This window comes from Delphinapterus leucas, chromosome 6 (genome assembly GCF_059928025.1).
Source record: "Delphinapterus leucas isolate spDelLeu-1000000601 "Yukka" chromosome 6, BTC_Dleu_Yukka2, whole genome shotgun sequence".
In the NCBI taxonomy this organism is placed as follows: Eukaryota; Metazoa; Chordata; class Mammalia; order Artiodactyla; family Monodontidae; genus Delphinapterus; species Delphinapterus leucas.
In genome coordinates this window covers 40,089,249-40,117,173 of record NC_143134.1, presented here as the reverse complement: position 1 = coordinate 40,117,173, position 27,925 = coordinate 40,089,249, and the positions used below count along the sequence as shown (strand labels likewise).

At 41.8% G+C, this 27,925-nt stretch overlaps 1 protein-coding gene across 1 annotated transcript; it reads right to left on the bottom strand.

The window, feature by feature from the left end:
• Window positions 1–23,814: 23,814 nt before the first annotated feature.
• Window positions 23,815–25,380, bottom strand: GAS1 (growth arrest specific 1). Its single transcript, XM_022558961.3, has one exon. It carries the CDS (start codon window positions 25,369–25,371, stop codon window positions 24,328–24,330), a length of 1,044 nt encoding a protein of 347 aa, XP_022414669.1. The 5' UTR covers window positions 25,372–25,380; the 3' UTR covers window positions 23,815–24,327.
• Window positions 25,381–27,925: the final 2,545 nt, after the last annotated feature.

The window sequence follows — 27,925 nt, the reverse complement described above, 5'->3', positions numbered from 1 at the left end:
AGAGCAAAACCAGCCAGAGGGCCACAGACAGTCATGAAGAATTAGAAAGGAGAGAAAACTAGAAGAGAGAACTAGGGAAAGTTCCAAGGAGACGGCAAGGTGGCGGGGGGGCGGGGGGTGAAGCATTCCTGACAAGCCTGGGGTGGATGCCGATACCAGATACTGGGGATAATTCTGTTTGCCTGGAATGCAGGAACATACAAGGGAGGGATGAGAGGGAAGATGGAAAGATAACACAGTATTTAATCATTCCCCCAAGCTCAGGTCACAGTCTGAGAAGTTTGGAATTTGTTTTTCAATTTATGGGAGGATAGTTTCAAAAGTTTTAAACAGAAAAATATTATGATTGGAGCTATGGTTTAGAAAAAGTTGTTCCCCTTAAGAAACTTTCATTTGGGAAATTTTATTCTCAAATGAAGTGCCAGACACATTGCTGCTTCTGAGAAACTCTTCAGTTTTGTCTTTATAGAGAATGGAATCATCTAACTGTTTTCCTTTTCTATTTGGCTCCCAGGACACACAGTGCAAATCTGCCATTTGATTTTTACTAGGTTAAACACATGGACTGTATTTCTGCAAAGAATTCCTCCTAGACCTTGGTCTTCCATTCTCATGTCTATTTTCCATGATTCTGACTTTTATCCCTTACATTTTCTCTTTTATGGCATGTATTCACGAACATTGCCACAAATCCTCTGGCTAAAGTGAGGTAGAGATGTCTCATTTTACATCTACATGTGCATGTACATACAACGGAATATAGTTTATGGGAAGGATTGGATAAGCATGTGTTTGAGTCCAGTATACCAGCGAGGCAATACCAGTGTGTAATGAGGTCTGAGCTGGAGTCATAACAACACAAGTGGATGAGGGAACACTGTGAGTCCTTGGAAACGTCAGTATTAGTGAGATTCCCTACATCTTAGATGTGTGGTGTGGGGCAGACCAAAAAGTCAAAGCTGATTGATGTCATAGATCAAAGACCAGGTGACTAGATTTCTTTGAGAGTGGTGGCAGCCTTAATATAAATAAAAAAACATAGGAAGAAGAAAAGTTTTTTTATGTGAGGGTGATAAGGAAGGTTCTAGAAATGTTGACTAAGTTGGACACATCCAGTGAGCAGATAGAAATGGAGGGGGCAGTCTTAAGGGAGTCTGAGCTTGTGGCATGGCTCAAGAAATCATTTGCATAGAGGTGGGCGTTGAGGGAATGCAAGGTGATGAAACTTCCAAAGAGAAGCATATATAGGGTGAAAAGCAAAGGGGTAAAATTAGTCTTGGTCAATGTATACACTATAGGATGAGAGAATTGAGAAGAATCAGAATAGCAGACCCCTAAGAGAACCAAAATGAGCCTGTGACAGGAAAGCCAAGAGTGGAGAAAGTAACAAGGAGGAATCTGTAATCAACAAGAAAAACCACTGGATTTATTCATGAGAAAATCACTGAAACTTTTAAGAAAACTATTTCAGTAGAGTACTGAGGTAGGTAGAAGCCAATTTCCATGACTTAAGAAGTGAACGGGGGCTTCCCTGGTGGCGCAGTGGTTGAGAGTCTGCCTGCCAATGCAGGGGACACGGGTTCGTGCCCCGGTCCAGGAAGATCCCACATGCCGCGGAGCGGCTAGGCCCATGAGCCATGGCCGCTGAGCCTGCGTGTCTGGAGCCTGTGCTCTGCAACGGGAGAGGCCACAACAGTGAGAGGCCCGTGTACCGCCAAAAAAAAAAAAAAAAAGAAGTGAACGAATGTTGAGAAAGTAAAGGGTATAGGTGTAGACCAGAACCTCTCAAACACCACCAGCAGGCCTGGGCACTTGGAAAATATCCAGCCTCTTGGGCCTACCTCTGGAGATGCTGGTTCACTAGGTGTGGATTTTAGGGTGGAGGGGACAGAACCATGTGCAGAGTTGTGCACATAATCAACTGTGGTTCAAGGTGAGCTTGCCTATTTGTTTGGTTGTATGTGTGCTCTGGGGGGAGGGTATACTCTGAAACTCCAAAGGGTCAGATAAGTTTATTTGAGAAAGAGCCTGCAACAGATGAGACCCAAATTTGTTTTCAAAGGGTGGAAAACAGAGATTGGTGGAGAGAGAAAAACCAACATAAGGAAATGGAGCAGAATGGGAGTGTGCAAGCAAGGTGTGTGCAACTGAAAAACTGGAGACATGGCAGGTGCCTGGGAGACTGTGCAGTGGAATTAAGGGGGGTTGAGAGAAATAGAGAGAGAAATACTAACATCTAGACTAGAGGGTTTGCAGTAGATACTTTAGAGCAGTGATTCTCAAAGTGTGGTCCCCTGACCACAGCATCAGCATCACCTGGGAAAGTCAGCAAATTCTCAGGCCTCTGCCCCAGATCACCAGAACTGAAGACATTCTGGGTGAGTCTAGAAATCTGCATCTTAATAATTCCCGCAGGTCATTTGGATGCAAATTTGAGAACTGCTGCTTTAGGGAAGGAAGAGCCCACCACACTACTACAAGTGATGGAGTGAAAGTGCTGTTTGGGAAAGGTTGTGGGGATGCAAAAAGACCAAATGCAGGATGTTGCAATAATCTCATTTATTCAAAGGACAGTTTAGAGGACTGCAGTAAGTAGGGTGAAATGGATGGAAGAGACTGATATGACATCAATAAGGAAGAACTGCAGGACGTGGGGCCCGGAAATGTGGAAGGCTAAGACTCTCTGAACATCCCTCACTAGACTGCTTCCAGCAGCCTGGGGTGTTCTCATCTGTCCTATGAAGCTGGGAGGGGGTGTGTTATGAGGAAACACCCCCAGAATGCACCCATTTTCTGTTTAGTTTCAAAGTCCAGAGAAAGTCTGTTCTGTGGGGAACTGGACATGCAGAATGGACACAGACAGAGCAGGCCCGGAGCTGTCCACCAGGACGTGACAGCTGAACTAGCTTGAGCACATGAGACACATAGGTAGCTGACTAACAAGTGTTCTGAATCCTACTCCACAAAAGCCACAGTGAGATAACCAGCATTCTGCGTCTGTAGTGGGAGCAGGTTCTGTGCGTGTGTGAGTGCACGTGTGTGCATATGTGAGCGTGTGTGCGTGTGCATGTGGCGGTGTGTTGTGTGTGTGCATGTATGTGTGTGTGTGTGTGTTAAATAAATGTTCTTTATTCACCTGTTCTAAAATGTGTACATGATCTCACTTTTAGTAGGATAGAATGCTACCCATAAAAGTTTACCTTATAATTTCAAATAATGCTGACTTTTTTGTTTGTTTTGAATGGACTTTTTTTTTTAACATCTTTATTGGAATATAATTGCTTTACAATGGTGTGCTAGTTTCCGCTGTATAACAAAGTGAATCAGCTATAGGTATACATATATCCCCATATCGCCTCCCTCTTGCGTCTCCCTCCCACCCTCCCTATCCCACCGCTCTAGGTAGTCACAAAGCACCTAGCTGATCTCCCTGTGCTATGTGGCTGCTTCCTACTAGCTATCTATTTTACATTTGGTAGTGTATATATGTCCATGCCACTCTCTCACTTTGTCCCAGCTTACCCTTCCCCCTCCCCGTGTCCTCAAGTCCATTCTCTACGTATGCGTCTTTATTCCTGTCCTGCCCCTAGGTTCTTCAGAACCATTTTTTTTTCTTTTTTTAGATTCCATATATATGGGTTAGCAAACAGTATTTGTTTTTCTCTTTCTGACTTACTTCACTCTGTATGACAGACTCTAGGTCCATCCACCTCACTACAAATAACTCAGTTTCATTTCTTTTTATGTCTGAGTAATATTCCATTGTATATATGTGCCACATCATCTTTATCCATTCATCTGTCGATGGACACTTAGGTTGCTTCCATGTCCTGGCTATTGTAAATAGAGCTGCAATGAACATTGTGGTACATGACTCTTTTTGATTATGGTTTTCTTAGGGTATATGCCCAGTAGTGGGATTGCTGGGTCATATGGTAGTTCTATTTTTAGCTTTTTAAGGAACCTGCAACCTGTTCTCCATAGTGGCTGTATCAATTTACATTCCCACCAGCAGTGCAAAAGGGTTCCTTTTTCTCCACACCCTCTCCAGCATTTATTGTTTGTAGATTTTTTGACGATGGCCATTCTAACAGGTGTGAGGTGATAGATACCTCATTGTAGTTTTGATTTGCATTTCTCTAATGATTAGTGATGTTGAGCATCCTTTCATGTGCTTGTTGGCAATCTGTATGTCTTCTTTGGAGAAATGTCTATTTAGGGCTTCTGCCCATTTTTGGATTGGGTTGTTTGTTTTTTTTTTATATTGAGCTGCATGAACTGCTTGTAAATTTTGGAGATTAATTCTTTGTCAGTTGCTTCATTTGCAAATATTTTCTCCCATTCTGAGAGTTGTCTTTTCTACTTGTTTATGTTTTCTTTTGCTGTACAAAAGCTTTTAGGTTTCATTAGGTCCCATATTTTTAGTTTTGTTTTTATTTCCATTCCTCTAGGAGGTGGGTCAAAAAGAATCTTTCTGTTATTTATGTCATAGAGTGCTCTGCCTATGTTTTCCTCTAAGAGTTTTATAGTGTCTGGACTTACATTTAGGCCTTTAATCCACTTTGAGTTTATTTTTGTGTATGGAGTTAGGGAGTGTTCTAATTTCATTCTTTTACATGTAGCTGTACAGTTTTCCCAGCACTACTTACTGAAGAGGCTGTCTTTTCTCCATTGTATATTCTTGTCTCCTTTATCAAACATAAGGTGACCATATGTGCGTGGGTTTATCTCTGGGCTTTCTATCCTGTTCCATTGATCTACATTTCTGTTTTTGTGCCAGTACCATACTGTCTTGATTACTGTAACTTTGTAGTATGGTCTGAATGGATTTTATTTTTTAGAACAGCTTTAGATTTGTAGAAAAATTGAAAAGATAGTAGAGAGAATACTCATTTACCCGTTCTTGCTGTTTCCCTTGTTATTGCTTGATATCTTAGATTTGTATGGTACGTTTGTTATAATCAATGAACCAAAATGGATAAATTATTACTGACCATAGTCTATAGTTTATTCAGATTTCCTTTGTTTTTATCTAAAATTTTTTCTGTTCCAGGATCCCATCCAGGATATATTACATTTACTTGTCATGTCTCCCTAGGCTCCTCTTGGCTGTGACAGTTTCTCAGACTCTCCTTGTTTTTGATGACCTTGACAGTTTTAGGGTTACTGGTCAAGTATTTTGATATTTTACTTTTTAATATGGCAAAAAAATATTCTAACAAATAACACTTGCTGAGCATTTTGTCCTATGTGATATCTCTTAATACTCACAGTACTTACTGCCTCTGTAGTATTACATTGTCATGATTTTTCAGGTGGGGAAACTGAGACTTTCTTTTCTTTCCCATGACACATTTAACAAGGGAATCCAAAGCTGAGTTGGGGTAGGAGGTGGAGGATAGAAATGTGCATTTTTAAAACCCATAAATAAATTCCTTTACTTCCCTGCATTGCTTTCCTCAGTGGTTTCCAATCCCTCCCCATCCAGGAGGGCAATTGGACTTTTTCTGAAATAAATTTACACCTTTGAAATTTGGTAGATTGTATGGTGGTTGATCTTTAGAAGCCTGCTTCTAGCTTTCACAAGCAGGTCATTCAAAACCCAGGTTATAGCAGAATGTCACTCTGCAGAGACCTGGGAAAAGCTGTTGCTGTGTCAGATCCTAGGGTGACTGCAGAAAGCCGCTGTCTGCAGGCTGAATCTGAGCTCAACACCCTTCAGCCCAGCCTCTTATCCAGCATCACAGTCAAGCTAAATGACTATTTTTTCATCAGCGAGCAGATAATCATTCAAAGGCGTGGCCCAGAGCAACCTCTCTGAAAAGATCTTATGAAGTCATTTCTCTTTGCAAATCCATAAAAATCGCCTCGGACTCATTATCAATAGGGAGGCTTAGAGGGAGAGCAGAAGTCGTTGGATTATGATGTGCTCGTTTTAATGAAATTCCTCTCCTGCTGAGATGTTCCCTGCAGATTTTCCATATTTCAGCCTGGGAAAGGTTTGATGCTTTCCTGCCGGTGCCAAGAGTTAATTGAAAACATTTCAGGATAAATTCGGCTCAGGGGCCAACGCTTCCAGCCCATCATTATTCTTAGCAATAATAAAGGAGTAATACAATTATTAATAGGCATGTTGTATCCTCTTAAAATGACGGTGGATTTAGGAACCGTGTCTTCGATATTCTTTCTAAAACGCCACACAAAAACCTGAAATAAGAGGCTGGGAACTTAGAAGAAAAACAAGCTTCGCTGTTTTATTTTATATATTTTGGCTCTTCCTGTTTGGAGTGGATTGTTGTTTTTTCCCTAAAGTTCTATTTTCAAGTCTAGTATTGGGTTTTGAGCAATACACACTTATAGATATTAAAAGAAAATATCTGTAAACATTGACAAAACAATTTATGCAATTGTAATTGTGTGAGATTTTATGACAGTGCTCGCTGGGGCAACTTACATTTTGGCACCGTCTAGCAAAATTGAATTAGCTTTAGACTGAAAATACAGCCTGTTTTACCCTCTACCTGCTATTTGTCTCCTAAACTTTATGAATAACATGGAAATCTAATAGTTAGTAGTTGTTATGAACAGGAATTCTTATTTTCTTTACTTTTTCATGTGGTTTGGAATGTTAATTCTTCTATTAACACGTTTCCATCTTGTTTGAAAACCAATGGTCAAAACTTTTCTTGAAACTTGATCTCTGTGGCCCTTGTAGAAATGTTAGGATAACTGAGCAAATTAGAAATACATTTCTGTCCTGGGTGTTGCCTATTAAAAGGAGCAATGAACACCATCCAATCATCAAGTCTTTCCTTTTTTTAATTAGAATTCACAGACAAAATGTCTATGAAAGAACGGGCAAGCCACAGAGAGTATTAGCAGTACTATTTTCCATAGTAATACTATAGCTTTAAATCTCTAATAGGACGTTTAAGTTAATCAATCATTGTACCATCTTTTTGTTTTCTAAAACTTCGTGAATTTTACACATATACATAAATTTTAGATGTCTTTTTTAATATCTCCACGTAACCATTTTCTACGTAAGGAAAGCTGAGACTCACAGTGTAAGAGAGTAAGTGACAGTAGGGGCTAGAATTCTCATCTGCTCTTGGTTTCTTGTTTACTTTCCCTTTTAGAGTGTAAGCTCAGTGAGGCCAGGGATGGTTCAATCACTGCTTTTTTCTCTTATGCCTAGAAGGGAGCTGAACACTTATTGAATTATTCTGGCTCTTCTTGACTCTTGCCTTTACTTGGGGAAATAAACCCAATTAGAAGTAATTTTCTCCTTCATTAAATTATGATGGTGTGGTTTTTGTGGAGAGGGATTCTGTTACAAGATCATTTTAACTGAAGATGCTAATAAGTACTTTGGGGATATTCTTTTAGATGTTAGCTAAAAAGGTTACTGCTTCTACAGTGCAATTTTCAGGACTCTCCATAAAACTACACCAAAAGATGCCTCCACCTCATTCAATAGACTTTGCATGAAATCCCATCACTCCTTCAACTCATATCGATGTTCCTCAAAGTGTAATCAGGAGATGCCTGTCAAAAGCACAGATTGTCATGCTTCTGCCCTCAGAGATTCGGGTTCAGTCAGTAGGTATAGGAGTGGAGCCCAGGAATATGCACTTTGAACAAGTTCCCCCAGATGATTCTTGTGCATACTAAGGTCTGGGAAACACCGGATAAGTTTCAACATGTGACCTTGGAAGGAGCTGTTACCATGCATAATGTGCTATCACTATATGATGTGATGTTTGCATTAGGGGGAATAGGCTTTCTCTAAAAGGAAGCCTAACTAAAAAGTATACCAACAGTACCAGAATTCTCAACAAAAAAACTTAACCACAACCCTGTCACCCCTCTAAATGCAACTTCCTTTTTAAAAAAAATTTCAGCTTTATTAAGATATAATTGGCAATTAAAATTGTAAGATATTTAAATTGTACATAGTGGTGATTTGATATACAGACACACTTTGAAAGAATTCCCTTCACCCAGTTAATTAAAACATCCATAACCTCATGGTTATACCTTTGTGTGTGTGAGAGAGAGAATATTTAAGTTCTATTCTTTTATCAAATTTCATTTATACAGTACAGTGTTATCAACTCTAATCACCACATTTTACATTAGATCTTCAGGCCTTATTCATCTCATAGCTGAAAGTTTGTATCCTTTTGTTAAATTCACCTCCTTCTCAAATACCCTGTATTAGATCACAAGGGCTGTCATAACAAACACCACAAACTGAGTGGCTTAAACGACAAACCATCTCACAGTTCTAGAAACCAGAAGTCTGAGATCGAAGTGTCCACAGGTTGGTTCCTTCTCAGGGTGGCAAGGAAGAATCTGTTCTCGCCTGACTTCTGGTGGTTTGCTGGCAATCTTCAGAGTTCCTTGGCTTGTGGAAACATCACTTCGATCTTTGCCTTCATCTTTACAGGTTCTCCTGTATGTGTGCACCTGTGTCCAAATTTCCCGTTTTTATAAGGACACCAGTCATTTTGGTCCCTTCCAGTATTACTTAATTTTAACTTCACTAATTACGTCTGCAGCAACACTATTTCCAAATAAGTTCCACATCCTGAGGTACTGGGGTTTAGGACTTCAACATATGAATTTGTGGGGGAAACAATTCAACCATAACATCCCCCATCCTGGACAACTAGGCACCAGGGACACTTGAGCTTGGGAGGCCCACGTCAGGCCCAGGCCAGCTTGTCACCCTTTGAAACCTGTGTGCACAGAAGTGTCCCTGCAATGGCAGCCACATCAAGAGTGGGGCAGACTGTCCAAAAGCATCACAGACTGAACTGGTGGGTAAGAGCCATCACTGGGGAGTGGAGCCAATGGAATAGGAATTGGGGAAATCAGAGGAACTAATGAGGAGGCTGGAGAAATTGCTGCTACCGGTGACATTTCAAAATTTCTGTATCTGGGACCTTAGGGGTGACAATGACAAGGGAGATTGGGAAACTTGTCTTGAAATCATGCTGAATTAGCAAGCATGTCATCACTTTCATTGTAGCTCATATTAATATTTCTTTGGAGGGCTGGGGGAGAGTTGATAGAACTGTGGGGTAACTCGCACCACTGCCCAGCCGTCCCTCTACTTGCTGTTCGTTGCTGACCAATGATGAGGATAATGACAATGATAATTGTGACATTGTCTTCATAGTATGTAGCATAGTTCCTGGCACATAGAGACACTTAATAAATACTGGTTGAACGAAGAGCCCCAAAGGGCTAAGGCCTCACTTAAGACCAAGCATATTTGTTTTTTAGTGAAACCATTCTTGCTGGTGGCATCACAAACAAATTAAAGTCAGATGGCATGCCGGGAATGTGCTTAGTTGACAAAAAGAATGTATTCCAAAAATTTGGCTTCGTTCTGGGATGTTTTATACAAGCTGAAATGAAAAAGGAATGTTTAAAATGAAACTCACCAAGGGAGACTAAATGTCAGCGTCATATGTAAAGAATCCTTAAACGTTATCTGTAATGAAAGCTACATCTACCTCCTTCCCAGAGGGAAATGTTTATATCTGAAGGTGAAGAAGAGAAGTCCTGGGGGCCTGATACATTTGAGATGACTCTATTCCTGCCACTAGGGTAGCATAATTTGTAGGTCCAATAATCATAATGGCACTTCAGATTTGAATGGGCATCTATAGTACAGCATTAACTTCATAGGATGAACTCATTTGGTATGCATTTTTCTCTCTGAGGAAGGTAGGGTTGAAATTGTCCCCATTTCCCAGTGACAGTAACAGCTGCCATTCTTTGACCATCTGCCCATGTCCTTTCACATTAAGATATGGATCCTCCATTCCTAGTTCTGTAGGGAGTCCCGGGTTTTCTGTAAGAACCTGCTCAATTCCCAGGGCATCACTTTTTTCTAGTCCCCTCTAAGTCTAATTTCCTCTTTTTCCTGTACTCTCACTGCTCTCTCTGCATCTTGGATCTGTTTATCTACTCCAACACTAACCTATAGTGAGCCAAACCACAGTTTGTCTTGTTGAACTACAGTTCTATTACTTAACAAAAGTCAAGAGCATCAAGGAGGGTATATTTTTACAGGAGTTTTATAAATAACAGTGAAGTGTATGTATGTAAGTTCCATACAGCCGATAATTTAAAGTGAATATTAGATAGTCCTTGTTCTCTGTAAGTCCATCCACTATTTCTGTCACACCCTGCTTCTGTCTCTTGCCGTGTTTCTCTGTCTTATCTCAGTCTCCACTTTCTTATTCTCTTCTCCTCTCACTTCTGATTTCCTCACCAAACATCATGGTTATTTCTCATAAAAAGCACTTGAAATATCTTTTTGTGTTCTCTAGTCAAGCTTTCCATTCTGGAGCCTCCCCTGCACTTCCCTACCCAATAACTTATCAAGATTCTTCCTAAATAGACCATTTCTTCCCTAAAAGGAAATTTGGTTCTACCTGGACAAATAGGTTTTCTTACTTCGCTTTTATCTCATAACAATTCTCTAAGGGTAGATATAATTGATTACCTCAATTTTGCCATTCTCCACCAAAAAAAAAGCCAGTAATATGTATTGTTAATTGTAAGAAAAGATGGATTGCAAAGAAAAAATGTGAATAGCAAAACAGAGCAAACAATTTATGACACAACATGGAATTGGTGGAGGGAAGAAAGTCTTAGGAAAAGTGATTTTTTTCTTTAGGAGGACAATATGGACTAACTTTAAACATTGAGAGAAAATAATGAATATATGGATTAAATATTAAGATAAACACTAGAAAAAATAGAAATGAAATGTATAACTTTCAAACAATTGGGAGAGTTGGGGTGGGGGTGGGGGGCACACAGCAAAACAACAGTATAAAAAGACGTGATCAATCCAACAAAGGCAAGGTAGTGGGATTAAAAACCAAAACAAAACAGGAAAGCATGGTAAATTTAAAACACAAACTAAGAACGTAAGAATAAATTGAAACAAACCAATAACCAGTAAATGTAAATAGACATAAATCCCTTATGAAAAGATAAAATCTCCATTAGATTAAAAAATAGTACCAATCAACTAATGAATCAAATAAAATCTACCCTAACCAACTATGTGCTCTTTATAAGAACTAAAATAAAATAACACAAAATATTGAAAAGGAGGAGATTTAAGTAGTTATATCACCTCCCAAAATAGTGTTAAGGAGAATGTAAGTATATTAAGCAAATTATAAAATAAAATGTACATTTTGATTTTGTTAAATATATATAGATATTGAAAGATTATATGTAAATATACATAGATTATCTCCAGGTGTTATTATTATGGGTGTTTATTCTGCTCTTCCTGATTAACTGTATCTTCTAAATTTCAATGTATATGTATTACTTTGCAACATGAAAAAGCAAAGTGAAATTTATTTTATTTTTTTGCGGTACACGGGCCTCTCACTGTTGTGGCCTCTCCCGTTGCAGAGCACAGGCTCCGGATGCGCAGGCTCAGCGGCCATGGCTCACGGGCCCAGCCGCTCCACGGCATGTGGGATCTTCCCGAACCAGGGCACGAACCCATGTCCCCTGCGTCGACAGGTGGACTCTCAACCACTGCACCACCAGGGAAGCCCTGAAGTTTATTTTTTTAAGTAAATAGTATAAATTAACAAAATAAAAGCACGTATAGCAACATTATTTTGAGACAAAATAGAATTAAAGGCCAAAATCAGTAAAAGGGCAAAGAGTTACGTTTGATATTGTTAAAAGTTATTTTCTGCCATAAACATAAAATAGTCATGCACCTAAATTCATTTAACACCATGCCTTCAAATATACATGCAAAACTTGATGGAAATAGAAGGAGAAATAGAAGAATCCACAACATGGTGAGAGACTTTAACCTATCTCTTTAAGAAAACAACAGAAAAAGAAATATATAGAATTAAGATAATTAAATTAACACACTGTTACAAAGAAGAACACTAACAAAATCAGAGATTACTCTTTCCTTTTCTATGTACCTAAAATATATATAAAATTTGATCATATTCACAGCCATAAATAAAATCACATTAAGTTGCAAAAAGTGTCAATAGAAATTATTAAGCTTATGTACATTACTCATTTTAATTAAAATTATAAAATGAGAAAATAACACCCAAAATCTTTAAAAAACTTTAGAAAGTAACATAGATAATTATAAGGTTAAATAGCCATCAAAATGGGAAGTATGTGTTCTTTGGCAATGAATCACAATAAAATAATAGCTCATCAAAGCCTGTAGGATGTGACCTAAAAGTTGCACAAAGGAAAAGTTGTATCAAGAAATCAACTAATTAGAATGGTTAAAAAATAAAAATAAATGAGCTAAGCATTTAGCTCAAGAACCCAGCAAAGTAAGAAGAAGTATGAAATCAGTAATGTTACAGCAAAAATTAACAACAGAAGAAACAATCCCAGCATGAATTTCATAGATGAAACTCAAAACTTATTGTCTGAAAAAATAACAATAACATAAACAAAACATCAAAAGAGAGAAGGCACATAAAATGTTAAGAAAGAAGGAAAACATAAACACAAAATTTAGATATTAAAAATCTGAAAGAGAATAGTTTATACAATGTATAGAAATGTTTTAGAAATCTAGATGAAATTGATTTTATTTTGTAAAAGTATAAATCACCAACAATAGTTCATGAAGTAGAATTTCTCAGTAGACCAATAAACAAAAAATAAACTGAAAATAAATAAACTGAAAAAAATTTTCCTTAATTTCATTAAGCATGTACTAGAAACCTATATCAAGCATCATAATAGAAGCAGAACTAATACTCCTAGTTTCAGCATACAAGAAGAATGGCCACCTATTATCATGCCTTTCTATTTAACATTGTACTGGCAATCCTAGCCAGGGCAATATGACATGAAAATTAATTATGAGGTATAAATATTATAAACATTAGAAAGGAAAAAGTGTAGCAGCAGTTTTCAAAAAGTGGTGTATGGATTCCTGGAGGATCCCCCCATAACTTTCAAGCATATCACGAGGTCAAAACAGTTTTCGTAATAATCCCAAGACACTATTTTCCTTTTTCACTGTGTTGACATTTGATGGTGGAGCAAAAGCAGTGGCGACTAAAACTGATAGTGATTTAGCACAAATCAGGGCACTTGCACAAAATTATACCAGTAGTCATATTCTTCACTGCCATGCACTTATACTAAAAATATTTGATGTTGTCACATAAGGATGCCCTTAATGAAACAATAGAAATTTTATTTAAATTCTACCCTTGAGTACACATCTTTTTAATATTCTATATGACAAAATAGGAAGAACACATAATATATTTTTTCTGCATTAAATGTTTTTCTCAAGGAAAAACACCTGTGTGGTTGTGTGGTTGCTTGAGTTGTGAACTGAACTAGCCATTTTCCATTGAACACTGTTTTTACAGGAAAGAATGAAAGATAAACTAGTTTTTATTCAGACTTGGATATTTGGCAAACATTTTATTAGAAATAAACGCAATTAAAGGAAAATAGCAGGATTTGTTGCCAACAATAACATTTGATCTTGCATGCAAAAATGAGAATTTTGGAAAACTTGTATTCTGTACTATGAGTCTAATATAATTCCAATAATTAGAGAATTTTATGATGAGACTGGTGGTGATACTAACAAACATTGTTTATTTAATATTATAAATTAATATGTGTTGATATTTGAATTATCTTCATAATTCAATAAAAAATATATTTCAAAAGACCAATGGATGGTGTTACAAAATCATGCATGGATGAAAGTTCCATATAAATGTCAAGATAGAAGAATTAACATCACAGATTATGAAATGTCTATTGATATGGTTTCAGATCTACCTTATAATTAACCTTTAAAAATCTACCATTTATTAAGTGTTGTGTATCAAAGAAGAATGTCCACAATTATCTGAAAAGACAATTAAGTTATTCCTGCCTTATATATATCCACATATACATATATATATAGGGTATCTCATGTATTATATTGGAATAGATTGAATGCAGAAGCAGATATAAAAATCTAGCTGCCTTCTTACTAATTTTTTTTTGGAAAATAGATTTACTTTCCATTAAAATGTATTATTTATGTTAACATGTAATAGGTTTATTATTTTTAATTATTTATTCTACATTTAAAATATATCTGCTCTGACTTATAATATGGTAAATATTGATATACATAACCCACTGGGATAACCTTGCCCCAAAAGAGGTCTGGTCTTTGTCTTCAGCTTCTAGGAGGTAATTTTTGTTTGCTTGGAGGTGGTGAGCTAAACAGGTAGTAAGGAAGTCATTTAAGATAGGGGCTGGCCACACCTTATAGTAGGAGCTGGCTATACCAGAAAGGCCAATAATGTGATTTATGGGTCACATGGTATCAGTCGACCTGGAGACTGAGATCAACCACAATCAATCAACCATTATGTACTCATGATTGGTTGATCGACCAATCAACCAATCATGCGTGCATAACGGAGCCAAAAAAATCTCTGAACCCTGGGCTCAGGCAAGCTTCCCTGGTTGGCAATAATCTACGTGTATTTTCACATATACCCTGACTCCATGAGGAGAGAGCATGGGAGCTCTGCAGATAATACTTCCCCTGATTCTGCTCTATGAAATTTTTCCCTGTGATAAACTATAACTGTGAGTATAACAGGTTTCACTGAGTTCTGTGAGTCCTCCTAGTGAATTATTGAACCTCAAACTTGCACTGGTGTCAGAAATCAGAGCAGTCTTAGAAATTGTGCCCCCTAACTCTTCACACCCACATAGACAAAATCTCAGTAATTTTTAAGAGTACAAATCTTCCTTAGACCAAAAAGTCTGAGAATCATTAATATGTTTTTTATATGTCTAGAAAATCAGAGAGAGTCTCCTGCCAATAACTAGAGCCCATGAGAGTTCAACAAGGTGTTTAGATATAAGAACAACATACAAAACCCAAGTTTCCTATAATCAGTAATGATGGATTAGGCAATGTAATCATCACTACCATCATCATCCAACGGAAACTATGAAGCACCCAGAAATAAACCTAAAAAGAAATAAACAAAACCTGAATAAAAAAGAAGATATAAAATTTACAGTAAGACCTATTTATGGATCAATATAATATTTATCTAATTGGAAAGATGGAAAGACTCACTATTATAAAGCTACCACTTGTCTCCATATTGATCTATGAATTACATCCCATCCCAATCAAAGTTTCCACAAAGGCTTTTTAAAGAAATTTCAGAAGTTAATTCTAAAATTCTTCTGGAAACAAAAAGTACAGTGTTACGTAAAGTAAAACGTCTTGAAGTAGAAGAAAGTGAAGAAATGGTCCTGCTAGGTATCATATCACATTGCAAGTTTTTGTGAATAAAAAAATAGAATACCATTTCAGGCTTTTTTTTAGCTTTTTGGATCTACCATTCTATAAATTCTGAAAATTAAAGCTATAAATTGTTCTCTTCCATTTTTTTTCTTCCTATCATGCCAGCAGAACTCTAGGAACATATTCTTTATTGAGGAAGTGTTTACAAATTGGCTTCCTTAATTCTTCCCATCTCTGAGTGCATGCTCCTTTGCAACTGCACTTTGCCTTTCTTCTCATCAAGAGGTGGAGTCTATCTCTCTACCCTTGAAGTTGGGCCTGGTCATGTGACTTGCTTTGTACAATGGGACATTGGCAAATGTGATGCAAGCGGCAGCTTGAAAAGTGCTTGCGCATTGGTGCTTTCCTTCTCTTGGTGCTTTTGGAGTCCAGCTGTCATAATAAGAAACCTGGGCTAGCCTGCTAGATGTAAGGAACACATGTCTCAGCTGCCCTTGTCACACCAGCCAGCTGCCAATCATGTGAATGAGGTCATCAAGAACACACCCTCTCCCTACCTGACCCCCAGCTAACCATAGCCAAGTGAGCCCAGAAAAGGTCAGCGGAGAATTTCCCAGTTGAGTCCAGTCCAAATTGCCTACCAACAAAATCGTGAACAAATAAATGATAACAGCTTTAAGTCACTAAGCTTTGGGGTGGTCTATGATGATCAGAAACCAAGTAATAAAATAACCAATTTCCTGCCACCATTCTAAATATCAGCAGTTCTTTTTTAAAAAAAATACTATTTGTTTCCAAAGACTGAATTTTGCGAAAAGAAAAAAAAGTCGGGTGACAGTGAACAAGGACTCCATTTGACAATTTAAATGACATATGAGCCTGTTGTCTATTTCTAGAGCTTACTAATGGTTATTTTAAAAAATAATACGCAAGTTTGTGATTCACTTACTCACAGATAATTTGTTCTGCCAGAATATAATCATACATTTTCATTTAGGCACATGTCAAGAATTAGGGCATACTTTAGCTCCTAAAAGTGCTATAATAAGTTTTGGCTTAACTCTTCTATCAGAACTTTCCGAGAAGAAGACAACTGTACAATGAACTGGAAATTATGGGATTTAATTCTTCCACTTGTAAAACATATTTTAAAAACCCAGAATGATTAGCCATACATATGAAAGTTTATATTTCCCTACACGTGTCTGTGAGGCATGAACACATTTTGAGAAAGGAAAGATAAACAAAACGCTTAGTGAACAGCTATAGAGACAGAAGATGGTGTGGTCCTTCTTTAATAGAGGAAGAAAGAACGGTCTTCTTACAAGACCACAAAGCACAAGGGTAAAAGTTCAGAAAACAGGTTTCTAGCATGGCCTGCACTTCTTGTGGACAGGAAGTTTCACATTTTGGTTCGCTGCTGTATCCCTCTTGCCTAGAGTGTCACTCAGCCGATTGTAAGTGCTCAGAAAACATTGATTGAATGAATGGATGAATGAATAAATGAATGAGTTGATGAATAAAAGATCTCTTGAGACTTTTCTTGCTCTAACAAGAAGCAATGTTTTTACGATTTATTTTTATTTGTCATGTGCTTTTTCAAATAGAGTAATTTTACAGTTTGAATTATTTTAGGCTTCATAAAAGATCACTTCTTCATGAGAATTTGAGGTAGACTGAGCAGAAGGGAAGGGTGGGCACAGCCCTCTGAAGTGTAAGTAAAGGTAGCAGTTATCACAGGTGTGAAACTACGCTTTCTTATTTCTTCTTTGTGGTTCTGAATACTACCAGTTAAACCACATTTAAAATTGAGAGTAAGGTAATATATACTCATTGATAAAATTTGGGAAACATATAAATATATAAGGAAGAAAATAATAATTACCTGCAATGCCACCATATACCTTTTGAGAATCAATATGTTACAAAAGCTATGACCTCAATCTCTGGACACAAACAGACCTAGATTGTATATTCACCAACTTACGCACTGAATAACACTGGTCAATTTACTTAAACATCAGCTTCTTCCTCTGTCAAATGGAAATAATAATAAAAACAACGTGAAGTTTCTGTAACGATGAAATGTTATATGCTCAGCACTGTGTGGCACATAATAATAATCACTCAATAATATTAACTATCACTATTTTTTATTATTACTATTATATTACTGCCGTGGCATATTTTTGGTATTTTTTATTTCCCTACAGTTAGTTGTGATTATAATTATGATTACTACTACTGTTATAATGAAGAATATTTTGGTCACATATTTTCTTAGAACTCCAGTGAATTCATTTTTCTTTCTAAGCAATAGTATTGGTTTCTTAAGCATTTTCAAATTTAGTTGTCCATGTCCAGAAGCTTCATGATTTCATATTCCTGCTCCTCCTAAGATGCCTCTGACCTTCTCTTTTCCCTTCTGGGATTCCTTTCCTGGGCACTCCTTCCTCTGCCCACTGCCCTCTTCTCTCTGCACTCTTTGGGTACCTCACTCCTAGAAGTCTTCACCATGACCACTCTCCAAGTCCGACTCCTGTCTCGAGCTTCAGCCCTATAGTTGGTTTTCTGCAGTGCACCGCCAACTGGATATTCCTTATGTCCTCAAACACAACTAGCCCCTCAATCTTTCTTCCTTGAGGACGGAACATGACATCATCCACCAGTTTTCTGAGCCAGAAACCCCGCAGTCCAGCGGTCGTATTAGCCTCCGCCCTCCCTGAACCCTCCATGTTTGACCAGTCATAGTGTCTTGAATCTGCCTTCTCCCTCCTCCTGCTGCCACTATTCTAGCTCAGTTGCCTGACTTTCTTTTTTTATGGGACCTGGCAGTAACTGTTGTCCCAGTCTCTGGTCTTCATGCCTTAAAACCATCACGTACTCTGTTCAAGAAGGTAAACCTCTGGAGTCTTCAGCTGGGAATTCTCAGAGGTTTCCTGTCATGGGCACTGAGCAGGGTAATGTCAATACCTAGAATGACATTCAAGGCTTCTGTGACCTGATATTAACCCTTCTTTCAAGCCCCAACCTTGTTACTTCCCACTTTATATTTTGGTGGTGACACGATCACACCACACACACACACACACGCACACACACACACACACACACACACACACACTATGCTGTTCAATCCCTCCATGTCTTAGGACGTGTGGTTCCCTCTGATGGAAATGTCTTCCCCACTGTTCTTGCTAATGTCCATTCCTGTCCTCATACTTAGCTTCAGTGTCGCCTTCTCCAAGTTTCCTTACACCCAGAGTCGGGCTAAGTCATCCATTCATCCTCCTCTGTGCTCTCTATTTGAGGTTGAAAGGACACATCCTGATTGCCAGCTTGTGCAGGGATGAGACTGCATCATGTACACACTGGTAGCCCCTCAACAGATGCCTATGGAACCAAGCAAACTCTTTTTGTTTCCCCTCCCCTCCCCTCACTTGTTCAGGGTTACAGACATAGGTCTTAGTCACCCTAAGAGCTTACTTCAATGTTCACTACAGAAGGATGCTCCAAACAGGTGTAACTACCTGATAGGTAACAGCAGACAGGGGTTAAAATTAAGGTTAATTGACTGGCGTTTTCATAACAGAGGTGTCTATGAGAAAGTCCTCAAATCTCACTGAATTGTTCCTTATTATGGTACTTAGTAACATCTGATCAGTGATCAAAATATACAATAGGATTTGGTTGTGAGATATGACTCCATTCTGCCATCCAAGAACCCACAAATATATTATATTTAAATATAGAAATAAACTTAGAAAAATTCATATTAATAACCAGAGAATATAATGGTGTCCATAAAGTCTGGAAATAGATAATATGCCTTTATTTTTCGTTACAGATTGAAGATGTCCTTGGTGACGTGTGTTTTCACCTGTTTGCAGACTCACCCTGTTTGCTTAAGGGGAACTCGGTAAAGCTACATACAGTATATATCAGCACCATTGAGAGAAACTGTCTTTGATCCACATTATAAAATTGGACTCGCAGCACTACAAAATCACCAAAATATAATTTTGACAAATGCCTTGTCAAAAAATGTAGACATTTGATTTTCTTATGGAGCCCAAGCTCCTGAAATAAGGTAAGGAAACCCTTCCAGTATCTCAGCAGCCTTTCTTGCTTCCATTGCATGCATATTACACAGGGTTTGGAGGTAGCCCTCCAAAATATTAGCTGAAAGCTTCCTCGCAAAGCAGATCTTTCCCACATCCTTCCCTGCAGTTCCTCTTTAAGAGGTGTCAGCATGGCTGAAAGAATGAAGTGGCTCCACATTGTTTGGCAGTGCTATTATGTGCTTAACATTTCCATAACAAAAGTGCCACTCGACTTCTCCCCGATTAATGCAGCTCGAGGGCTCTTGTCGTCCTTTAATAAAACATTGTTGAAATCATTTATTTAGAGCCCCTGGTTACTAGTGGGAGAATGACCATCTTTGTGCCAAAATATAGTGTATACAGTCCACTATTTTGTAGTAGATCATTCTGTTATTTAAGAAATTGATTAAATGGATGCGTTAGAAGGTATTTATGCTAATAGCACATTACTTATATCATTCAAATAGTCAGGGGTGAAGCTTTTTCAATTGTCCAGCAGAAGCAACCCCTCCAATAGAATACAGTAACCTCCAACTTTACTTAACTCACAAGGCTGCAAGACCCACTGGAAACCCAAGCCTCCGGGAACGGGAACTGCTGTTGGGCCATAGGCATTGTAACACGATGCTTCACATTGTAACACGATGCTTCCCAACAACCTTGTTCTTGGGGAGCTGGGAGAAACCGGGTCAGCTGACGATGTTTCAGAAGGTCCTAGGTATAAGAGGTCAAAAACCAAATAATGTGTGCTTTTCTTTTTATGGGCTCAAAAAGGGGCACACGAGGTTATGTTTGAGAACTTCCACGGTTGAAACCAGTGAACTAATCATGCAAGGTAAAGTTGAAAGGTTTTCAATGCAGAGTTTGAGGTCTCTGAAAGTTCTCTTGTCACTTCCCCCTCTTTTTATTCTATACAACACAGCATTGCTGGGATGGAGTCGGGGTGCATACGTTGGGAGTGGTGAGTAAGAGACCCCCTCCAGTCCATGCGGTTTCTCTTGACTCTTCAACCAAGAGAGACTGCTGGTTCTAAGTCGTCTTCACCCATGTGGACCCCAGTGGGAGAGTTGCAGTGCACCCCAGATGTGTCAGAGCGTGGCGTCCCCTTAAGTTTGTGGCAGTTGGCACCAGGAGCTGTTCCTTACTTATGGACATTGGTCAGGGCCCTGCCCACGCTAAGGGATGTCCTACCACTTAGTGCAAGAATTTAGTTCCCTCCAGCCATTTTTTCACTTGACATTCGTATATTGCCCGCGTACATTGCTATATATTGTTGAAAATAAACAGAGACCTTATGTTATGTCCATTGTGGTCATACACAAAAGCATTGCCGTGTCCTTGGGTGAGCAGTGAAGCCTGAACCTCCTTCCATTTACTGTATGGTCACTGTCAGCTCAATGAACTGCCCCCTTGTTCTCCACCATTGTCCCACACTCCCTTAAACATTTGTCACTGAAGTGCCTCCAAAGACAAACTGTCACTGAGAATGCAAACCTGCTAACGGGGAAATGGGAGCAGCCGGGAGGACACAGATTTTCTATGAAATCCAAAAGGAGTTGCTCTCATTCTGGAAGACTTCTGTTAGAAGTCTGGCGCTCTTTAAGATCTCCGGGAAAAGTCAGGGATACCTTTGCCTTCTGTAATGGTACTTCCAGGCATTCTCCATGAGACATTTGGCCGTCTCAAATGTCCAAAATTCCAAAGGCTCCCCAGACACCATGAGATATTACAGATGTCAACAACTGTAAAAATCCTTTCGGTCTAGGAACAGATGGCAACCTACAATCCCGTAACCTAACATCTCAGCAACCTGTTCTGGAATCTACTAGGTCTGCAGAGGGATGAGGGGCCCCTGGGCTCCAGCATAGAACTGTTTAAATTAAAATGGACCACCGATCAGTGTTCACTTTCTCCAAGGAAGAAAGCATAAAGCCTCATGTCCTCACTCCCCAAGAGCGAGCTGTGTTGATTTACTCCAGGCAGATGCTTTTGACAGGACCCTGTAAAATCAAGTCGTGAGTTTATTGTAGCAGTTAATTATCAAGCCTTTTCTAGTGCTAATGCCTTTTACTTCTTACTGGGGAAAACTGGGCCTTTTACTGGGACAAAGACTTAACTTTTAGTCAAGAATGTGTTAAAATAACACGAGGAGGAGATGATTTAAATATATTTAAGGACAAACGCAGAAGCATTTGCTAACTCGTCGTTTTGTAAAGAAAGCTGATTTCATTCACAAGTCTCTTGGAATACTCTTTGTTCACTTCCCAAAGAAACAACGCTTTCAGCTTTATTTTAACAATATGTTTACTCAACCATTCAGGTGACGGGGTTCTAGCCACACACCACTCTCCTGGGCTGGTCTGACACCACAACTATCTCAGACTTTCTGATGCTATGCATGTATGAATCTTGGTTTTAGATGCAATAAGAATTGCCTCGAAGCCCTCCATAAAAGCTGGGAAGAGAGTGAATTAGAGGCAAAAGAGCCTCGAAAGTAGGGGGTGGGAGTGGGTGGGAGGAAGTTGGAAGGGGGCATAGCTTTGTTAATTACTTCAGGCAGCAGAGAAATCTGGTTGTGTTTTCTCAGCACATGTTAATATCATATAAAGAGACACGAGATCTTGCTAATCTGTCGACCCCTCAGACAAAGTTTATTTGTGGTGACTTTTAAACTCCTGACTTGCCTTCCAATCACCGAGTTTAAAATGAAAAGCTTTAAATAAACACCAGGAATAGAAGATAAATAAACTTTTTTTCCCCCTTGCAAGTGCCTAGCTTGGCGAGGTTCAGACTCAAATCCCCAGAGGACAGAGCGCTCTCTTTTGTGTTAATGTTTAAAAGATTTTCCAATGCCGGAGTTTATTCCTACTGCAAACATTTCTATTTACAAGGTCAAGTGTATCAGCACTCGACACAGCTTAAGAGTGTAATTATTTATCTAAGGGCGTTTGAGTGTAGATCAGTAGCTCTGGCAGGAGCCCAGCCTTCAGCCCACTGCTAAACAACTCCTCACAACAATATTACAAGTTCTGGTAATTGTTCCTCTCCCCAGTATGTTTACTTTTGCCCGCCCGAATGTTTTGTAACAAAATTTTGTACTTTTTTACTCAAAGTGCGAAAATGACTTTGAAGTTGAGTCTCCCAGGTTTCCTAAGACCTATTGATAACAGATGTTATTGGCATGTTTGATTGTATGAGAATGTCTAATAGCCAGAGAGGACGCTCCGGAGGGTGGGGGGCAAGGGGAGGGTCCCAGTGGAAAGGGGGAGGGGAAAGAAATGTCTGGGTTAGCCCCAAATTATGTGAAGCCTCTCCACAAACGTAAATATCAATGGAGACCAGTCAAATTATATCTTGTAGCTGCCTCATTTACAGATGTCTAATTGTTCATTAAATTGAAGGCAGAAATAATAGCCCTCATTTCTTGTCTTGTACTATTTTAATTTCAGTTGATGGTTGATAGATTCCCAGTGGCTCCTCCACCCCCCTCCTCACCCATTATTGGGTTAACCACAATGTAACTCTGGAAAGTAACTACACCATATTCATTATTTAAAACTCTTTACTGATGTACACATTTTAATAAAATCAAATAACAACAAAAAAATACACAAAGCCACCGTTACTTAAAACATAGGACTTCTTTTTTTAAAAAACAATGTCTATAAAAATACAATGTTTAAGGCAGTTTGGAAATGCGTTTATACATTTCTACAATGTCCATAAATTCTCTTGAAAATAAGAATGTTAACTTCAAATCTATAAAATACACTGTACATTTCAAAATTGTTCTAGATAGAGCACACTTCACAACGGACTGTGGTTTTGGATCCCTGGTGACAAACGGATTCTTTACATTTCAGGGAGGAAAGGTTTACCATGGATGCGGATTTAAGTTTTTTAATTTCTTTTAAAAAATAAATTATTTCTGAAGCATACAATTTATAAAAATTCTATATACAAAATACAACAACTGGTAACAAACCCCAGTTTTAATACATTTTATATACGAAGTACCAGGGGTGAGCGCCCTGATAAAAGCAGAGGCAATATATATTCTCCGCATATTTGTACGTACAATTTCTTGATGTAAAGAAAATGACAACAAAACAAACATCATAAAGAGGCTTTCATAGATGGCAGTGCAGAGCTCTTTTAAATAAAAAGTTGCATTGTTCAACACCACTAGCAACTGTTTAGATCAGAATTTTTGGATCCTTAATCCTAAGAAATGTGCTAAGAGATCAGAGTGGTGGCAATGAAATTAAAGTCAAGGGCTAAAAATTACCCAAAACTAATTAAGGAAAATTAACCCCTCTCATGCTTGCCCGCCCGCCCCCCACCCCACCCCCCCAAAAAAAACTGAGGATTCTGGGCGCGGATACCAAGACTAAACGAATGAATTGGTTACGATTGCAATGTCTTCACTGGCCACAATAAAAGTCGATTACCGGCACTTTTCCCCCCCTCGCAGGAGAAACGCTAATAAACAGCCCCTTTGCAAATATAAATCCTCCTTCAAAACCCCTGCTCCGAACCCAGTCCCTTGAAACTCTTAAGACCCCACTGGTCAGCATCCTTTCTTCGGAGTCCAGGACTACGGTTCTGCCCTCCCAGGCCCGTTTCATGTCGGGGGTCCGGAGTTAGGCTGGTTTCTGCGGGGAGTGTCTGGAACCCGGAATGGGGGCAGGGGAGGATGTCCAAAAAGTCCTGCTCGGGAGAGGAGGCGAAGGTCGTGCCAAGAGTCAAGGCGGGGAGACCGGCCAGGCAGAAACCACCTAGAAAACGTTTTGGAAAATACCCCCGACCACCCCTCTGTTCCCGAGCCACAGGTGCCCCGGCGCCGACCCTCCCGTGGCCGACGGCGGGGGGGCGCGAGTGTTAAAAGAGCAGCGGTAGCAGCAGCAGCAGCAAGATGGAGGCGAGCGGGGTCCAGGCGCCTCGGGTCGCCGAGCGGCAGCCGCTGCTGCTGCTCCTGCGGCCGGACCCGTAGGGCAGGTCCCCGCGGCCGCCCGCCGCAGCAGCGCCGCCGCCCGGGCGCGGAGGGTGCGGGACGCCGTCGTCGTCGTCCAGCGGCTGCTCGCCGCCCGCGCCCCCGGCGCGCTGCTCATCGTCGTACTCCTCGTCGTAGTAGTCGTCCAGGCCCCCGTCCGAGCCGCTGCTGCCCGGGCCGTTGCCCAGCTCGGCGCCGAAGCACAGGCGGGCCATGTTCTCTTTGACCGACTCGCAGATGGGCCGCTCCAGGCCGTCGCACACACAGTCGTTGAGCAGCGCCGCCTTGGGCACGGCCAGCATGTCCTCGATGACCGTGCGGCACTCGTCGGTGCAGCGCAGCCCGTTGAAGAGCTTCCCGCAGTAGGTCAGGTAGCGGCTGAGCGCCAGGTTGCAGCGGCTGTCGCGGTCGCAGCGCCGCCGGGCCTCGGTGCAGCCCATAACCCCGCCCGCGCCCGGGCCGCCCGCGCCGCCGCCGCTCGTCCGGGGCAGGCACGGCTCAATGGCGCGCTTGGTGGACTTGCAGTTCTCGTCTTGCGCGCAGTCACAGTCCTCCAAGGCGGGCCCGCGGCGCGTGTGGTTGAGCTGAATAAGGGCCGAGATGCAGTGGCTCGGGCAGCGCCAGCGCGACGAGAAGGACGCGGCCGAGGCCGGGAAGGCGGCGGCGGCGGCGGCCCCCGGCGCGTCGCCCCCGCTGCGCTGCGCCAACACCGGCGCGCACGCCTCGGCGTACTGGTTGTAGGCGTAGCTGCACTCCGGCTCCCCCTGGCACTGCAGCAGCGCCTGCCAGCAGATGAGGCGGCGGCCGTGCGCCAGCCCGGAGCCCCGCGGCGCCGAGCCCAGCAGCTGCAGCAGCGCCATCAGGCACAGCCAGGCGCCCGGCACGGTCCCCCCGCGGGCCCCGCCGCCGCCGCCCAGCAGCCCTGCCACCATCGCGGGCAGCGGCGGCCGCCGGGCGAGGAGCGGAAAGGACACGAGGCGCGGGGAGCGGCGGACGCGGAGCCGGCGGAAAAGTTTGCCCCAGTCCTGCCAACTTCTTGCATGAGTGTTTTCATAAATCCATGCGCGCCGCTGGCTGGTGCCCCGCTGCTTGCAGAAGGTCGGCTCTCGCTGGGACTGCAGGGGCTTCCTAGAAGTGCAAGGCCGCGGAAAACCCCTCCGGTCGGCCCCCGGCAGTGGCGGGAGGCGCTCACTGCCGCCCCGGGGGGCTGCGGGCCGCGGGGTCGCGGCGGGGCTGCGGGACCGCGCGGCGCCGTGGGTGCATTTTGCTCCGCGCCTGCAGATCCGTTGTGCGGCCGCGGCGGCTCCTTCCTCCCAGGCTCAGCGCCGCGCCGCCGCCGCCGCCGCCGCGGGCTCTCGCATCGCGCCGCTTCCTGGCTCGCGTCCCGGCGCTGCCCGCCTTCCCGCGGCCCGGCCGCCCGCGTCCCCTCCCCCTCCGCCCGCGGCGACCCCGGCCTCGGCCGAGCTCCGGGGAGCTCTTTTCGGGCGGCGCGGGGAGAACGGGAAACTCAGCGCGGCCGGAGAGCGGCTCCCGGGCTTCCCTCGGCGGCGGCTTCTCGGGTGACAAGGAGCCCGGGGAGCGGATCCGCTGAGCCTGGCTGCGGACTCGCTCGCAGCGAGGCTTTAAATACAAAAGTGGGCCGGGAGCCCCCGCGTGGTGCCGCGGTGCCCCCTCATTATGCATGCATGGAAAAGCAAACAAACAAAAACATTAGCAACGCTCCTCCGGCTCGCCGAGCCCTGGCCCCGCGCGCTCCGAGCCTGCCCGCTTTCTCCTTTCTCCACTCTCTTTCGCCCTTTGCTCGGCCCCCTTTCCCGGCTTTTCGAGATGCTATTGGTCCCGCCTGTTGTTGTTGAAACTTTTTTTTTTTTTTTACGAGCCGCTGGAGTGGGGTTGCGGAGTGGGGGAGGGCGGGGAGGGTGGTGGGCAGCTCACATTCAGGCATTCAGGGCTTGAAAGGAGCGGCTTAAGGAGCCTGACAGAGGCCCGGGAGCTCCTCCTACTCTTAAGGAGGCTCGGATATGGAGTCCTTGCTGGAACACAGAACCAGAGGGCAGAGCTCAGGGGCAGCTGTTTGCAACCGGCTCGTCCACGGTCCTTTTTGTTTGGTTCTTCTTCTTTTTTTTTTTAGGTACTTTTATTAATTGTCCCTGGCCCCCATGTGTGCTTTCTACTGGATTCAGAATTCAGTTTGTTTTTCGAGATCCCCATCTTTGCCTGATCATCACAGAGGGAGGAGAGAAATCAGAGAATTTGATGCGGGATGTTTAAACTTAAAAGAAAAAATCCAAATGCACACAAGAAAGAGGCACACGCTTTAGTTAGGGAGATACTGATGAGATATTTGCAAATCCTTCCTCTACCACCCCTTCACCCCCCCAGCACCCTGTTGCCAATGACAAGTATGGCCCTGGAGTCAGACATCATTGCCAATTGCAAGCCAGAAATCCAATAAGCCAAATTAATTTTTTAAAAAAGAATATAAGTTTCTAACACGGACGGCGATGAAAAACAGTAATAGTATTAAAAATCTTTAGGGATATTGAGCAGTACCATCTGGTCGCAGTCACAACATAGAGGAAGGGGATTAATTGGTACCCTCCAAGGTTTCTATTAAAGCGCATGTTTCAATCTCTCTCGGTTTAAGGGAAACCGCCCAGGTTACAGCAGCCTCTGCGATCCAGGCGTGGGAGTTTGCGAACTACCTTAACTGCGGCGCAACGCAGCCTTCGACCACCAGAGGCACCCGGCGTCTGCGGCCTGTCAAAAACTGGCGCTTTTTTCCTCCCCTTTCCGTGGAGAGACTATCAACTCCATCTGTCACAAAAATTAAGGCTCAATCTCCTCTCCAGAAGCCGAGGGAGCCGGGGCTCCAGTGCGCACGGAGTTCGGCTGTCTGCCTGTCCCCGGGGGCCCGGTAAGATGGGAATGGCAAAAGTTAGAATAGAGACACAGCGTCTGCAGATTTCGGCTGCAGAAAAGCCTCCTGTTACTGCGGAGCCTGCTGCATTCCTCAGAGGCTCAGGGTCTGCCTTAGGAAGCTGCACCTCTGCAATCCCCAAAACAAAACGAAACCAAACAAACCTCAAAAGAGCCAGGTTGAAGTGAGACAGACCCTGTTGCTCTGACTTGAATAATGGAAAACACACAAACAACAATCGCAATCTATATTTAAAAAAGAAATATATATATATATATATATATATAGAGAGAGAGAGAGAGAGAGAGAGAGAGAGAGAGGCTGCAACTGTATGGCTCATTAGAACAACCATTTCCCAGGTTCTGGGTTTGTTTTGTTTGTTTGTTTTGTTTTGTTTTTGTTTGTTTTTGTCTTTGGTTTGGTTTGGTTTGGTTATTTGGAATTGTAATCTCCGTCCTGCCAGGAGGGCTCGAACCAGCCACAATACTTTTCTGGGACATGGACCTTTCACCTGTAAGGTTCAAGGCTAGATTGGACACTTGAAAAAGTCCTTTCATTTTTAATAC